Genomic DNA, 16,995 nt, shown 5'->3' with positions numbered 1-16,995 from the left:
TACTTTTGTCCATTTATCTAGAAGCCAGTTTGAAACAGACGGCCTAGGCTTCACCCCTTGAAGTCAGCAGTGGTTTGCACCGTTGTCCAGTTCAGTCCCTATTCAATTTAGATGAAGTAGCATGCCTTAAAATTGCAGAAAAGAAACCTACTGTAGGGTCCTCTTCTATCCCCTTGTGAATTCAATTGATGACGGTCTCTTACGGCTCTCCAATCGTGACATTTTTTGCTTTCACCTGAAAGATCTCCTTTTTAGGTCTCGCACCTGGCGATGCAGGGCGAAGGGCTGTCGCCAGCAAGATCTATTGTTGCTGACTTTCCTAGGAAGGGAGACAGGAGATGGGCACGCGCAGGGGCGATTGGAGCTTGTGAACACACACGTACAGACATGTGGTGTGCACATCTCATGTCCCCTTTCGTCCACGCAAGCTACATGCAATATAACTTTTTCTTTAATGCGCACGCGAACTCCAAGCGTGGTGCGGTTTATATGTGCATGCTGCCTCACCCCACTTACCGGCTCTTGTGGGGACTCTGCGCTGCTCCTCCGGTGGTTTCTGTCTTCAGCCGGTCACTGCAGCAACACGTGAGTCCGTCTTGCTCACAGGAGCCCGCCTGAAATCCTGCTTCGGCCGCACCATGCGACATTCATGAAGGCGGGGTGGGCTCACGCCGGACTTTTCTACTGTTTGTTTTTTGTTGCTTTGGGCGCTTTGGCGGCCCCCTCCCTGGGCCGCACAAGCCGCGCAGCACTCCAAGTACGGCGCAGTACGCAGGCGCCACCACTGGGCACAAGCCGCAGGCCATGCCGATGTGCACGCTCACGGCGTGCCTGCAACGCGCGCATGGCGTCCTTTCACTTTCCCTCCCCCGTCTGCTACAGATCATCACAGTAGTCCCAGGGACCCTGCATGGCATCAGCAGTATCTGACTCGGCTCACCGTTCTGGGATTCTGGGTAAGTCACTAATCCCCGTCTCTTCCGCCTTGTTTTTAACCATTTGTGTTTGGTCGCGCTGCTTTCAATTTTGCGGCCGCACTTGTCTTTGTGCCCAAATGATTTTTTTCTATTAATTAACTTTTGTCATAATGGCAGCACCCGTGCTTTAGCTTTTAATATCATATGCGTTAAATGTTAAAGCTGGGTGCCGCCATTGTAACTAAAGTAAATAAATAGAAAAAAAGGACTTGTCTGCTATTTTTTTTCCAATTTGTTTACTTTTGTTATGATCGCGGCACCAGTGCTGTACATCTCAAACTAAAGTGCAGGTGCTCCAGAAGTAAAGAAATAGGAAAAAATATATTTCTTTACTTTTGAACCAATGGTGGCACCCACGTTTTAGCTTAAGATGTGTAAAGAAAAGCGTGAGTGCCGCGATCCAACTGCAATGCGATACCTCTTGCATTGTAAATGGTTGTTTTGTCTGCAGACACTCGAGGAGAGGCGCCTGGTGCAGGCGCCAGAGTTAGGTGAAAACATATTATCCTTCTTTCCCGGATTGCAGACTCCATGCTCAACAGATGGTTGTGGAGTTGTTGTTTGTCACATGAAGGCAATAGTTCCTTAACCTCATGCGCGCTAGCGGTTTTCCCGCTGAGCGCTGCGATTTTAAAAAACCCGCGTTACATGACGAGCTCAGCTCGTCATCAGCGTAGGGCACGTTACGCTCATGAGGAGCTGAGCTCGTCATGAGCGCCGAAGGGGTTAAGGCGGTGTCTGGAAATTAGGGAAGGGTAAAGTGTCAACTTTGCTTGCAAGGATAGGAAGTCTTCCATTGACAAAGCAGGCGAAGTCCGGCACTTCACACTTGACAAAATCTGTCAAACGTTTCTTATTCACCTGACTTCACGCAAGGCACCAATAAACCCGTCCAGGGGCGCATCAAGGACATGCGACAGCAGGCAATCAATCCCACATTTACTGGCGCATTAATGCAGCCAACCTTCACCGCAAGAAAGAAGTGCTGGAAACGCGCAAACACAGCATGGGGGCCCTGACCTCAGCAGAGTGAGCTTCGGTGGTGGTGTGCGCTGGGACGCATCCTCAGCGGGGTGTGGGCAGAAAGAGCACAGGACAGCTGTGATGTCACTGGGAAGTAAGTGGGAATATTTGGCCAGTGAGCACTTCTAGTGGATGAACTGGGTGCGATTGGAGGTGCTCAGGCACAGCGTGTGAGGTGCAGGATAACTATCATAGTGGCTGTCTTCAAACTCGGGGTGACAAATGTCCACCTGCGGACGTCACAGCAGTGGGAAGAGTTTCTGGCTACAGCAAGGCCTGCTAATGCTGCAGTTTTTCTCGTTCTAAACTTTGCGAGCTTCGCAGTTATAAAAAAAGACAAAGTTGCAGTCGCTCAGCTTTACACTCATTACTGGAAAACGAAACAATCCTCTACACAGAGACTTTCAAAAGCGTACTAGTGTATTGCACTTATGTGTACTTCATCTCAGCATGCATGCTAGTTTATCTCCAAATACACGTGAAGGTTATGACTCCCAAACATTGCAAACAGTCCGTGATAAGGAATGTTTTTGTGAAATGTTCCATTTTCGTAAGCGTGTAACTAGCATTTGCACCTCTCTGGTTGCAAAAGAGTGACACTCAGTTTCATCCAAGCATATTTACGTCCGGGGATGCCAAGCCTTCTGATAAAGCTGAAAAAAGAAGATTATATGTTGGATGAGTAGCTAAAATGTACACTTATGGCAACACAAAAGAGCATTAAAAATTCTGATAGATTGTATTTTTTGTGAAGAGAAGGCTAAATTGGATTTTAAACGTACACAGTGAATTTACATATGAAGTTCAATGGATGATTGAGGTGGTACATGATTTATAACAGCCGTCATATCACATGGAAGACCACATAGAAGAAGAATATGTGAAGATGATTGTACGCTATATGGTAAACATCAAGTTTCTCTTCATTGATACAGGAGAATGGAAGTTCTTGTAGTATATTTTACAATAACATTGCTTACCATTTTTATTTCACTAGGAAACCGAAATAGGTACCGGATTTCTAAACAGAGTGGATTGGAAAAGCTACGCGGTTTGACATCAGCTAGCCTGTATTTTTTTATGTCCATCTGTTTTTTTTTTTTAAGTGTAAAAGTAGTAAAAAAGTCAAATGCTTCCCAATTAAAACAAGCATTTGCAATGCGATAGGTCTCGCATTTGCGAAATTTTAAGCTATTGGCATTGTAAATGACAATGCCTTTTATTTATCTGTTTTCAAAACCAACACATAGATAAAAGGTTTGTCATTTACAATGTCAGTAGCTCAAAGTCTCGCAAATGCGAGACTTATTGCATTGCAAATGCTTGTTGTTTTAAGCCAGTTATCTTTGAACCCAGGAACCCTTCAACCATCTGTTTTAAAAGGCAAAGGTACCAAGTTCTGGATTCTGCTTTGTGGAGAAACACACACTTTGTGTGCCCCGATACACATAAAGGTGAACAGCTAGTGGGAAGAAAGGTTGGACATCGCAGAACATAAGAGTTTGTTCAAAGCAGCTGTCCTGCTCCAGGTCACAGCACTGCTCCAGGTCACAGGGCCATCCTTGCACCAAATCCCTTGGTACTATTCTTAAGTCATCGGACAAGTTGAAGTCTATGGAATAGCACAAGTGCCAGCAGCGGGATCCTCCTCATTTGTGCCACTCTAAGCCAGGTGAAAAGCAGTGTAATCAGCACTCAAGGGCCTTTCTCCACCAGGGCCCACTGACTCTGAGCCTGTTCCACAGCTGGTCTCAGTGCGCCCCAAACTCCTTAGATAATCATTGACCCGCATCAGATAGAGGCATTTAAATCATCCATGCTGAAAGTTTTTAGACGCTACCTTCAGGCACTATGAAGTCACAGGTGCCACCAGATGCATTTCTGCAAGAAAGCTCACCTCTGACGTCAATTAAACTCACCTTGCTCACACCTGGCCCTGTGGCGATGCCGGTTCAGACTTCCATTCTGATACCAAATTTCATGCCGGCCACTTCTGTGCTGGTAACTCCTGGCTCCGGTGCTGGGTCACATCGGACCTAATGTCTGCTCGCACCAGACCTGCCTCTGAGCTTCTTCTACAATGCTATACTACCAGTGGTAGAAGGCCCTGCTTGGATCAGATTCATACACAGTCAAAGGGTTGCAGCACTTATTCATGTTGATGAAAAATATAAGGTAGGAGACAACTTACTCAGCCCTCATTATGCAGATGCAGGACTCTGTTTCAACAGAGTTCAGATTTGGAATCCCGATTGGTCCACCAATGGATGAATGTGCCTCATTTGCAGTTGTGGTGTGCTTTCCTGGGGCAAGACTTGAAACATCAAGAGCAATAATGCTCTCTGCTCCACATGAGGCTGAGCACCATCCTCGGTTTTTCATCATTCTCGCATTACATTCCACTGTGTTTCAGATCCCCCACGGCACAGCTAGACATGTATTGTTCACAGGCCCCCTTGCATTTAAAGACACCAACACACTCTGGGTGCAGCAATACCAGGTCAACCCAGAAGTGGGGGCTCAGTCCAAGGCACATTGCAGCCCCACAACAATTCCCCTCTTGGTACTTAAAACCCAATATACTGAACTCAACTGCTTTGCTGCTTCTTGGCTAATGCATTCTTGCCAGAGCAGGTCTGTACATGAGGCAAGGATGCTTGGCAAAGGGGGCCTGGAGTAACAGTGTTCACAGCAACAACTGTGCCTCTGCTCATTACTGGGGCCTTTCCCTGACCCAGTACACCTGAAACTCCGCTTTTGTCAGACCACCAGAGGAGCATGATGATTATGGTGATGCTGCTGTTGTCCAGCCTGTAGTTCTCCGTCAATGGGTCCAAGTATATCCAGCCATACACAGGCTGCTTTTATCTGGGTATATCTTGGTATTGGCATCTTGAGGGTCTTTCCATCACCTCATTGAGTCCTGGCTATCCAGTCTATGAGAGTGATGTTTCCTTTGCAGATGCTGAGCCTGTTAACCCCTTTCTTCCTGTTGGTACTTTTTCCTCATTTGGTACATGTGGGCTCTCCAGTAGAACTTGCACATTCAGTGGGCCCAGCCTCCTTAAGAATGCCTCTTTGGATCTGCAGGTTTGAATGATGGACATCTATCTGGCTTGCGATAGGCGTTTCTGCCTTCCCTCGCCATTAGTTACACTGGTAACTGTTGCATCATTCAACAACAGGGTGAGGAAGTGGATGGTAGGGGCCTGGCGAAGAGGCCTAGATAAAGTGGAGATTCAGGGTCTTCTGACCCTGTTGAAGCAGTGCTGTGACATAAATCTGTTGGAGCTGCATGCTATAAAGTTATACCTGAAGGCTCTTCTGTCTTAAATCGGGATCAAGTCAATCACAAGCAGGGCAGTGGGGGATTGAGCGCTCTGTGTTTGGAGGCTCTGCAGTTGTGGCTGTGGCTAATGCTGAACAAACTCTTGCTGTCTGCGTTACATGTACTTGCTGTGTGTAGCAAGTACACACAGCATCAGTGTGGATGAGCCCAGCACACTTCAGCTTGTCAGTTTTGATGAACTGTCAAATCTTGACAAATTGCACCCCCACCCTATAGTTCAGAGGATCCGGCAAGGATTCCGCCACATCCAGAGGTGCTTGGTGCCCCACCTTTTTCACCTTTCAGTATCCTTCATCAACGATTTCTGGGAAATGCATTCTGCCTGTCAAGGGACTTCAGCCTCCTGTCTGCATTTCCACCACTGCCTCTGATACCACACATCCTGAGGAAGTTGAAGTTGGACCAAGCACAGGTCCCGGATTGGATTTGGAGGGTTTGGTTCTAAGAATTCCTGATCCTGAGCATCTTCTCTCCTCTTTAGCTTCCTCTTCATGAGGGTTTGTTGTTGCAATAACAGGGCTCGGTTTTCCTACTGAACAGCCATAATCTGCAGTGTTGTCTCTATGGAATGAGTGAGACCAATTGGATAGACTTTGATCTTCCACCTGAGTTGGTGCATGTCATTCTGACTGTGTACCAGCCTTCCACAAAGTCTGTATGCTCAGTTTGCTGTGCTGCCTTTGTCTCCTGGTATTCAGAGAGGTGTGTTAACTATTTACCGGCAAAGTTGTCCATTGTACTGCTGCTTGTTCTGTCTTTGGCCCATCAAGGTTATGTTTTGGGTACAGTTAATGGTTATTCACCAGCTCTGCCTGCCTATCTTCATCATTCAAATCATCTCTTGTGATTGTTTTTCTAAACGAGTTGTCACACACTTCTCTTCTGCTCCTTTCATTATGCTGTAATTTGGTCTTGACCTTTCTGATGTGTGCTCTAACTGAGCCGCTTCAAAGGTACACTCTTTGGCTCCTTTGTGCCTCCTTTCTTCTGAAAGTACTGTTGCCCTGTCACATGGGCCAGTCCATTACGCTTCCCATAATATCTCCCCCACTCCTTGGAAGTCTCTCCACATTTTAACCAGGCAATTCTGCTTTATTTGAAGATCTGCAGCGACATTGTGCCTGTTCAGTTCTTCAGGACTTCCAGGCGTAATCCACTCTTCAGACCCACCTTCTGTTGAATGAAACTGCTTTAGTACTGTTTATGGAGGTAAAGAATATGTGAGTAGAAATATCCACCAGAGGGATAAGTTACTTACCTTCTGTAACACTCTTTCTGGTGGATGCTCTGTGTACTTGCAGATTACACACCACTTTAAATTTTACTTACTACCATTTTCTTTTCAATTAGGGCATTCTCGTCTCCAAATCTGAGTGTGTGTAAAACAAGAGAACTGGCATCAGTGAGCAGAGTTGGCACCTATATATAGCTCTGTTTTGTGACATCTGCAGCAAGATGTAGTCACAGTTCATGACAATATCAACACCTACTAGTGTGTAGGGGCTATGGGACATTTTCCAGATCCAGTCTGGGACCTGGGGGACTTTTAAGCTGAGTAATCTGAAGGTAGCTAGAGCAACCACCAGAGAAACGGTTACGGAAGGTAAGTTACTTATTGTTCCTGTCTTTCCTCCCCAAGAAAAACGATGTCCAATTACTTTGCCAAATGTTTTCCTTGCCGCCCTCTCAGGGTTGCCTCAGGGCTGTTTATCCTGAGAATACCATCCAGCCCTGAAAGCAGTTATATGTTATGGCCTCCTTGTTCCCCCGTATTGGAAGCCTAGTCCTTCCTATGACCCACACAAATGATGTTTTAAGAGTACCCGACATATCACAACTTCTTCCTCTTTATTGCCCAGAGGCCAGAGTGGTTGATCTCCCTAACTACTTTAAACTCATTTGTAGTACTATGTGCATATCTGTTATGTTGCTTGTTCACGTCAGCAAATTAATACTACAGCTGCTGGTTTGAATCAAATGTCCGATTAAAAGGTGCTGCGTTTTGGGGATTTTAGAATGTGGCAAGTAAGTGTGAACTTGCTACCCCTGCCAATATAAATTTGAAACTATCAGTGTGCAAATATAGTTCTAAGGATTCTTGAAACTTGAGCATGTAAGCTATTAGCACTATAATGACGCGTTGAGGCACTTTTGGGGGTATTCCAGTCTCTGAATATCTGGAGCTTGATACCTGCTCACAATTTCTCCTATTATTTGCATTGTAGAAACATAATATTTATTTCTTTTGCCTTTTTAGGTCACTGGGGTTGGCTACAATGGAAGTGGAGAAGTGATCCATGAAGGCGAAGTTATTCATGGCTTCAGCATAAAATCATTCACTAACATTATTGAGGTATTTTATAATTGTTAAAGTACTTAATGTTGAGTTACTGAATGTTCTTTTTGAACATAGCCTTTTTAAAAGATTACTTTTCTCCCATTAGGCAGGATGTGTATGCAATGATGCTGAAATAAGGAGTGGCACGTTGATGGGAAAGCCAACAGAAGGAGCCTTGATTGCCCTTGCTATGAAGGCAAGTCTTATTCTCTGCTTAGATTTATTTTCTAAAGCCTGATAGTGAGAATGTGGAGCTTGCAATCCAAAAAGAGCATAGTACATTACAAGAATAGTTTACCTTTATTTGATACTTTTACTTAACAATTTTCATTTTCTGAATCTCATTAATTCACTTGAAAAATTGCTGACCTTGACTGTTAATATTTGAATTGAACTGCCTAATTAAAGAGCTTCGGAAAGCACTGCGATATTGTGATCTTAACTTTAGCTCTACTTCACAGGACTTTCAATGAAATGATAATGAATATCCAATTTGCACACAGTCCTACTAATGTTTATTTTTGAGTTGAGACATCATTCCCCTTTTCAGCATGTAGTCCAAGCTCATGCAGGGCACAAACATGTATTTGTATACTTCAACAAGCCGGAATCACTACTTTAAGATTAGTACTTGAACAGCAATGAAACTTCATTTGATTGTATTTTTTTAGTCCGTTCAAAGTGATTTATACTCCATAGTGAGACTCTGTATAAATGACTTTCTTAGGATAATATCACCAGTTGTTTGGGAAGGATCATTCCTTTTTGGTTATAATTAGCGTTTTCATTCTTTAAGGCATTCATATTAGGTGGAGTTGTCTGGTACCAATGAAATGTTAGGCCTCATTCTCTGACACCAGTTAATCTTGTGTTGTTGGTTGATACTTTGTTTTCCATCACATGGATCTCTCTAGATTGTATTGTATTGTAATTGCATTTGTATAGTGCTTACTACCCCTGATGAGGCGTCGAATCGCTTTTTCGGCGAGTAGTACGCTACTCCGGGACCCATAGAGGATTAGTGTTGATTTAGTATAGTGAAACATGCAAGTAAATATTTTAAGTGGTGGATATGTTAGTACGTTATTTGGATTCAGAAGGATAGCAGAAGGATAGAAGATGAAAGAAGGATTGTATTTATATAGTGCTTCTAACCCCTGATGGGGTGTTGAAGCGCTTTTCTGGCGAGTAGCAGACTACTCGGAACCTATAAAGGATTAGTGTTGAAAATTAGTATAGTGAAATATGAAAGTAATTTGCGTGGTGGATATTAGTCAGTTATTTGGAGTGTGAAGGATAGCGGAGGGATAGAAAGGGGGAAAAAAGCTTTGCATTTATATAGCGCTTTTAACCCTGATGAGGCTTTGTTGGCAAGTAGCACGCTACTCTAGAAGCTAACACGCTACTCTGGAACCCATAAAGGATTAGTGGTTAATTAGTATAGTGGAACATGGAATTAGGTAAGTGAACATGCTAGTCTGTATTTTGATTGGAAAGAATAGTGGAGGGCTAGAAGAGTGAAGATTTCTTTTTTTTAGGTCATAGCAGTAGGAGGAGGCTTTTGGATGAGTAAAAAAGGTTTTTGGAGGGGAAGAGTCAGAGGGAAGAGTTTAGAAAGGTTTGTTTTAGGGGATCGGTATACTAAAGGAGGGGTAGAGTTGGAAAGAGTCAAGAAAGGGTTATTTTGGGAACATAGTAGTGGTATGGGGTTTGGGATAAATGAGACAGTGGGTGTAAAGGATTTAATAATGGATGACCAGGGTGAGAGATAGGGTTGTGAATTGGAAAGAGTAGCAGGAAGAAGTTTGAGATGAGTGTGAAAGTTGGGCTAGGAGATATATTGAGAGAAATTTAGGCTGAGAAATAGGGTAGTGCATTGGATATGCTTTTTCAGGAGAAAAGTAACAGACGCACAGATCCAAGTACATGGCGGTACATAGATGCACAATGGCAGCAAGTACATGTAGACCAAAGATGATTTTATGTTTTTGTTTTTATAACATAATTATTGTACATGTTCATACAAAGATAGGTACATATCTATAGTGATATACAGAGGGACAAATACATAGGGTGGGTATTAATGAATGGGAGAATGGGGAGCATTCCTGACCCTGACCATCCTCGAACAGGCACTGACCCTTGTCCTCTCTGCCCTTAGCCTCAACGCCCGGGCTGAGACGCCCTAACTCTGGCCTCTTTTAGCCACAGTAATCAGGTGACCCCTTCCGCCAATGGGAACCCTAGCCCTAATACTATCCAATCACAACACTAGCCCTAAAATCTAGAACCAATTGGAGACCAGGACCTTACAGCCAATCTTATCCCTAGTCCATGCACCCAGTCAGTTCAAAAACCCAGATCTCTACGTCCAATAGAGGCCCTAGCCCTACCAGTAGTCCTAACCCAAGTCCAAGCAACCAATGGCACAGGAAGCCCTGGTCCCTACTTCCAATAGAAAACCTAACCCTGCTCTTAGTCCCACAACTAGTCCAGCAACCAATCACACCAGAAGCCCTAATCACTACTTCCAATTAAAGGTCTAACCCTATCCCTAGTCCCACCCTACTCCCACAAACCAATAACATAGGAAGCCCTTGTCCCTACTTCCATATAGAAATCGTAGCCCTAGTCTCAACCCTACATTGCAATCAATGTAGGGTTGAGACTAGGGGTCTGTGATTCAATTCACAGATCCAGAAACCAATCAGAACCCTTTACTCCCTCTTCTGGCCAAAAAACGAAGTGCACGGTCCCTAGTAAACACAGTTTAAAAAGCTCACAGAAGCACCCTCTGATGTAGAATATCCCTGTTGCTAGGGGGGGGAGCAAGCAGGGGGGAGGCAGGAGGGCTGGTTTCACTGGCTTGTGAACACAAAATGGTGGCTGGGGTGCACTGCTTTAACATACAGGTCTTAGCACAGAGCAAAGGAGAAATTTGGAGGGAAAACTGAATTGTCACCAGGAATGAGAGGGATAAACTACAGAGTTTGGACTGCAAATCCCACAGTTCAACACATTAAATGGAAGCAACCATGGCTAGGAAAAAACACAAGTTTAAAACACAAAACAGGTGATAAAATGTGCAATTACAGGCAGGTTAAAACTACAATGTTAAACTGTAACAACCACAGGCAAAGACAGTAATCACAGAAAGGGAAAATCGTTTTTTTAATAACTTTTGTTTTGAGAAAGAGACAGCACTAGTCTGCCTCATTACCACTTCCTGGACTCTGCTCACTGCAATCTGGGGCACAGGTAGGCTGCAACTCACAAGAGATGGAGGAGGATGAATTGGGTTGCACCCAGCAAAGTCTTAAGGGGCCTGCGCAGGTGTGAGGGGAGGGCTTAGAGTTGCCTGGTAGCTGAATAGCCAATCCCCAGTCCTCGTCTGCTGGCCTGGGGAGCTGCTTCTCCTGTTCAGAATCTCCTAGGAGACTAGCAGGCTCAATACACACTTTTGACTTCTTCAGGTAAAGGCCTCGCTAACTTGAAATCTAACAATACTCTTTGAATAAAACTTTACTCCCTCTCCTGGCCAAAAAACGAAGTGCACAGTCCCTAGTAAACACAGTTTAAACAGCTCACAGAAGCACCCTCTGATGTAGAATATCCCTGTTGCTGGGGGGGGGGAGGGGGCAGGGGGGCTGGTTTCACTGTGGCTGGGGGTTCACATGATGAGGTGGGGTGAAGGGGGGATATATAATCTGGGATTTGGACCGATTTCTTTTGTTTTTGTTAATTTCTCTATGGATTTAGTGAGAGTCACAGACACACATCTTAGCCATATTACATTATCTTGTAGCATTTCATATAAGTGATGTGTTCGTTCCTGTTTTATAACAAGATGGGAGTTAAATAAAAATATCTAATTTTAGTATTCAACAAAGGAAAATAAAACAAGTCTTTTTGGGCCCACTACCAAAGTGTTGTAATATTAAAATCTAATGGACTGTTTACCAATTCTATGTAAAGAATATTATTTCCGATGAAGCAAAACAATTTTGGGGTTACAAAAATGGCAAGTGTTTACTTCACTGATGTAAAGTAAACCATACATATCAAAAGACATAATAAATTAATTCAATAAGCATTCTGTAGTGAAAAGGTACATCATATAACTACAGAATGGTTATTGAATTAAGTAATGTGTGGTAATTGGGACCTATTACTTTTCTGCATTTTCAGTCTTTTTCAAAATGTTCAGTTGACCAAGCTAATGTCCCAGCTTGTTTGCACTCCATTACTTTTACAAGTTCCTTTTATCCTCATGTTGGTTGGGCGATAAAATCCTATATTTTTTCATGAGAACACGCTCACCTTGCTTTTTACTGATATTAAGTTAGTAAGATTAAAGTTGCTGGTGCTGCCTCCAGTGTTTCTCTAACTTGGGGTGAATAGGTAATTTGAGTATACTGGCACTTGACAAATAAACAATTTACTGTTGTGTGAAGTAATCTGTATTGGAGGAAACAGAAGAACCATCATTAGTTCTGTTGTGCCTGTGGTGGTCTTTGTACATTGCACACCATTTATGATGTGAAACCCGAGTACTTACCCCCTTTGGATAAGCCCTTTAGAGTTTATCACTTGTTCTAAATAGAAAACTAGTTTTCTTGGTCAATAGTTTTTAGTTTTTCAGTGGTTCAGAGTGACCTCTTTTCCAATATCCTAAAACTAAGGTATGCATACTTAACACCAGGCTGTTGTTCATGATTGAGCTCCATAATTAGAGAGCTTCCTTCTAAAAGTCCTGGCTGGCATCTACAATCCAGACTCTTCAATGGTTAACAAAGCATCCTCGCTTGCCCTCTTTTTCTAGACCAGTGCGGATACAAAGTGTGTTAGTTAACCTGCTTAAATGTGTTCATCAGAGATGCAGATTAGCTTATTTGTTTGGGTGACATGAGTGGCTATCTTAGCAACGCATATCAACATCAGCTTCCATTCCTACAGTTGAATTCCCTGGTGACCTGTGGTTACATCTGCAGACCCGTACAGTGCATAATTCGGTCACATCATATCAATTTGTTGTTCTTTTCAGCATGGCACTAGGTGGTGCCATGCAACTCTCCATAGGCTTCGTTCTGCCCCGGAAGTGACCAAGCGGAGCCACATTTAAGTTTCACTCTTCTGTGCAGACACTAATGCCTTTCTTTCTATGCCTTTTAACATGGATCTGGAATTCCGATTCTACTTTTGCCGGTCTTTCTGTGACTCCCAAAACAAAATCCAGTGTGACTCCTTTCCACGTTGGGCAATCCGTCGCTCTTCATTCTTGGCACTGCCTCGTCCCTAAAAAGAGGAGGAGCTCCATTAGTTGGACCCCAGATTTCTATAGCAATCATACCAAGGACTATCCGCTATTTGTTGGTTTCTCTGGGGAAAAGAAAGGAAAAACTTTGCAGAAAAGGACTCTGTCAAGATGAATAGCGTTCTGCTTTGGCAGCCTTTGGAAGGTGTGAGAGCGCCTTCAACCAGCGCTAAGGCTGCCACCACTTTGCTGGCACTCGAGTGCCTGTCACGCTACCTATGTCAGGCAGTGACGGCTGCATCAGTGCACACATTCACAAAGCACTACTCCTTGATAAACGGGTACGAAGGAAAGGGCATTTTACGCATTTGGTCCTGCAAGATGTTATGGTGGGAGTCCATTCTACAGACTCTCTGCCTTTGATAGGTACTGCTTTGATGTATAGTTCAACAAATGAGGAATCTGAGTTTAGGTCTAGCTATCAGTAGCACAAGTTAACCACCCTTGTTAATGGGTCTTCTGGTGGATACTCTATATAACTGCAGATTCCTCACTCCCATACCAACTTCCCGTTCTGGGGAGAGGCCTTTTTTTTACCATTTTAAAAGGTCCCAATTGAGAGATCTGTCACTTTAGGGCTGAACAACGCTTACGTGGAGTCCAACTACACCACTGGTGGCATGCACGATCCAGTCTGGCGCTTGGGGAGTATTCTAAAGGTTAGGAATTTTCAGATAGATAGCATATCCACCAGAAGTAGTGTGACAGAAAGTAACTTGTTCATTTATGTCTCATAGCTGTAATCTCTAGTTATACACCATACAATAAAAAAATCTTATAATGAGCTTTGTGAAGATCCTGGATTCAGTGCAAACTGTGATAGTGTCCAAGTAATGTCAAACCCACTGCCCATGGGGTGGTGTAGGAGATTATATCCTCCACACTGATGTCATACCGCCTGGCAAATGTAGAGCTCACCACCAATGTACCAGTATTTGTTGTACCTTCAGAGGAACTGCCATCATGGAGTAAACTAAATGCGAGAATATAATAGGTGGGTAGCACGAAGAGACACTTGTGTCCCTTTTAATGGGCAGAATTACACTCTGAATGCAAGTAAATTTGTTAGAAACAAACCATTAGGTTGGTGAAATAGATACGAGGTATACATTCTGCATGGTGTATGCCATTATAGGCAAGTGGTACCCAGGTACTAACCCATTGATACTGGCTTTAGAAGTGATAGTGCGGTAACCTTAAACAAAGAGTTGGGAAGACTTAATCTGTGACACAGCAGAAAGAAAAGCAACTCTTGGATGGTGAGTCAACATAATTCGTGAGGATTCGTGAGGATAGTGGCCTTTTGTCAGCAATATACAGTCCTCTCAACCCGGTCCCTACATTCTGCAATTTGAAACATGCAATATCACCAACGTTTCAATCACCCATGCAAATTGTTGAAGTAGTACAGTAATGCAACCATATCCAGATACACAAGAGTCGGTCAGCGCAGTAACAGTGAATCAAGAACCGAAATCATATTAGTCATGTACAGCATCCTCGGTGTCTCCCCCTTGTTCACCGCACGCCAGCAGGTAGTCTCTCAGCGGGGACCATATATCTTTAGGTCTAGAGCTCTTGGGAAGCTCCTCCGAGTACAGATGTAGTTGCTCCTGGCAGTAGACCATGTCATTAAGCCACCGGGATGCCTTAGGGCAATGCTTCCTGTCCCATGTGAACAATACCCTCCTCTTTGCCAGTAAAAGAGCCACTCTAACAAACCAGCCCAAGACCCCTTTGGCCGCAGGCACGTGTCCCAGTAGACCCAAAAGCGGTGTACAGTCCAAAGTGTGGCCCGTCATAACGTCTAACATTTTCAGAACATCTACCCAGTAGGAGTGTACAGCTGGGCATTGCCACGACAAGTGTACGAAGTCAGCCTCAGCCCGCCCACACCGCCTCCAACAGTCATTGTCTCTGTAACCTATTCTGTGTAGCTTTGTGGGGGTGTGATATGTCTGATGAATGAACTTCAGGTGTATAATACGTAAATTGCTGTTAGATGATAGTCTGCCAGTGATCGAGCAAATCTGGACCCACATGTCCTCCGTGATCTGTATACCCAGAGCCCTATTCCAGCAGCTGGACTGCGGTCCTCTGGGAGAACCAGTTCTGTGAACACTGTCTTGTATAGTCTGGTAAGTAGATGTTTCCTAGTGGCGGCCGTAATCACCAGCTGCAGTGAGTTGGAGACGGCAGGTTCCTGTGGAAAACTGGGAGAGTGATCCCTCACAGCTCTACGTAATCGCAGGCATGTGTATATGAACAGAGGTGAGGAGTTGGAGATATAGCTCAGATCATCCCCGGACACATAGGTCCCATCTCTATATAGGTCTTCCCAGAACAGAGATGCCAGCTTCTGTGAGCGACAGCATTGGGCCACGTTCTTGTGCCACCGAAAGAGCGCTGTGTCCCGCGATACACATGTTCGGCGCGTATAGAGGAAGCCGATCTGTCTGCCTACCAATCTCCTGCCACGCCGAGATCGTGGCATCAATCGTATTAATCTCCGACCGAGGCGCGTGCCTGTGTACGTGCGTTATAATGCCCTGTAGAGGAATATCACCCGCATCCCCCTCTTTGACTGCTACATGTGGGATAAAGCCATGCGGTCGGAACCAGAAGAATGCAAAGTGGGCCAGTCCGCATAAATAATAAACATAAGAATCTGGAGCACAGAACCCCCCTTTTTCAAATGGTAATGCTAGTGTATTCCAGATAATGTGCGGAGGTTTTGCACCCCACACCAGGCGGACTAGTTGTGTTTGTATTGTCACGAAGAAGTGTTTATTCAGGCGAATAGGGACATTACAGAATAAGTACACGAACTTGGGAAGTACCACCATCTTGATGACCGCAATGCGGTCTGCCAATGACCGAGGCAGATTCACCCATCGATCCACCTGCTGCACTAAGTCAGTGTAGGCCCTCCCATAGTTCTCGCGCATGACAATAGCGGGGTCTCGATGGATCCAAATGCCAAGATATTTCACCGGATCAACCGTCCACACCAGGGGGTATTCCAACGTGGGAACGGTAGTGGCCGGCGTGAGGGGAACTATAACCGACTTCTCACAGTTTATACTTAATCCAGAGAAGAAGCCAAAGCGGACATACTCTCGAATTACACGCGGCAGATAGGTGTGTGGTCTCGTACGTATACAACCATTTCATCTGCATAGGCAGAGATACCCACCGGCCTGTTATTGAAGTTTAGAGCTGCCGCTCTGTGTACCTGCCGGATTATGCACGCCTGTGGCTCCAGTACAATAGCAAAGAGGAATGGGGCGAGGGGGCATCCCTGTCTAGTGCCGCGCAGGATAGCCAGTGGTTCAGAGGTGAACCCCCCTACCCTCACCCTCGCCGAGGCATCAGTGTACAGGATCTGTATCCAGCGGATAAAGACAGGGGGGAACCCCATCCTATGAAGGATAAAGAACATGTACCTCCACTCGATCGAATCAAAGGCCTTGGCCGCATCCAGTAACACGGCCACTGCCTTTAAATCCGGGTTTAGTACATGGAACATGGCGAAGATCGTCCGGAGGTTCCAGGACGTGGAACGGTCGGGGATGAAGCCAGACTGGTCGGGCAACACAAGCATTGGCATCAGAGGGTGAAGCTTGGTGGCGAGGGTTTTTGCGAGAATCTTTGCATCTATATTTATCAAGGATAGGGGACAATAAGATTCGCACCTGGTGGGGGGCTTATCCTTTTTCAGTAGGGTGATGATTAGCGCCTGCCGCAGAGACGGAGGGAGATGTCCTACCTCGTGTGCCTCTGCATACATGGCTAAGATGTGGAGCGCCAGAAGAACCGCATATCTCTTATAAAATTCCGCCGTCAGCCCATCCGGGCCGGGAGCTTTCTTGTTCGGCAGGGCAAGAATGGCCTCCTTGATATCTGCCTCGTCAATAAGGGAGGCCGAGATATTACCTGTGGACATCCGACAACCAGGCACAGGCCGTGTCTGTTATGTTATGTTATTTATTTT

The 16,995-nt window shown here is 44.8% G+C and overlaps 1 protein-coding gene across 7 annotated transcripts in view; it reads left to right on the top strand.

Moving 5' to 3' along the window:
* ATP2C1 (ATPase secretory pathway Ca2+ transporting 1) overlaps nucleotides 1-16,995 on the top strand; it is a 912,406-nt gene that overhangs the window by 544,746 nt on the left and 350,665 nt on the right. For all 7 annotated transcript variants that reach the window (XM_078663878.1, XM_078663881.1, XM_078663880.1 and 4 more), the window contains exons 14-15: nucleotides 7,607-7,702; nucleotides 7,794-7,883. In XM_078663878.1, the coding sequence (XP_078520004.1) occupies nucleotides 7,607-7,702; nucleotides 7,794-7,883 (186 nt within the window). The remainder of the gene's footprint in view (nucleotides 1-7,606; nucleotides 7,703-7,793; nucleotides 7,884-16,995) is intronic.

The sequence above is a fragment of the Lissotriton helveticus genome, chromosome 10 (assembly GCF_964261635.1).
Source record: "Lissotriton helveticus chromosome 10, aLisHel1.1, whole genome shotgun sequence".
Taxonomy (NCBI): domain Eukaryota; kingdom Metazoa; phylum Chordata; class Amphibia; order Caudata; family Salamandridae; genus Lissotriton; species Lissotriton helveticus.
The sequence above is the reverse complement of the archived record's forward strand: the minus strand, read 5'-3'. Positions and strand labels throughout refer to the sequence as shown.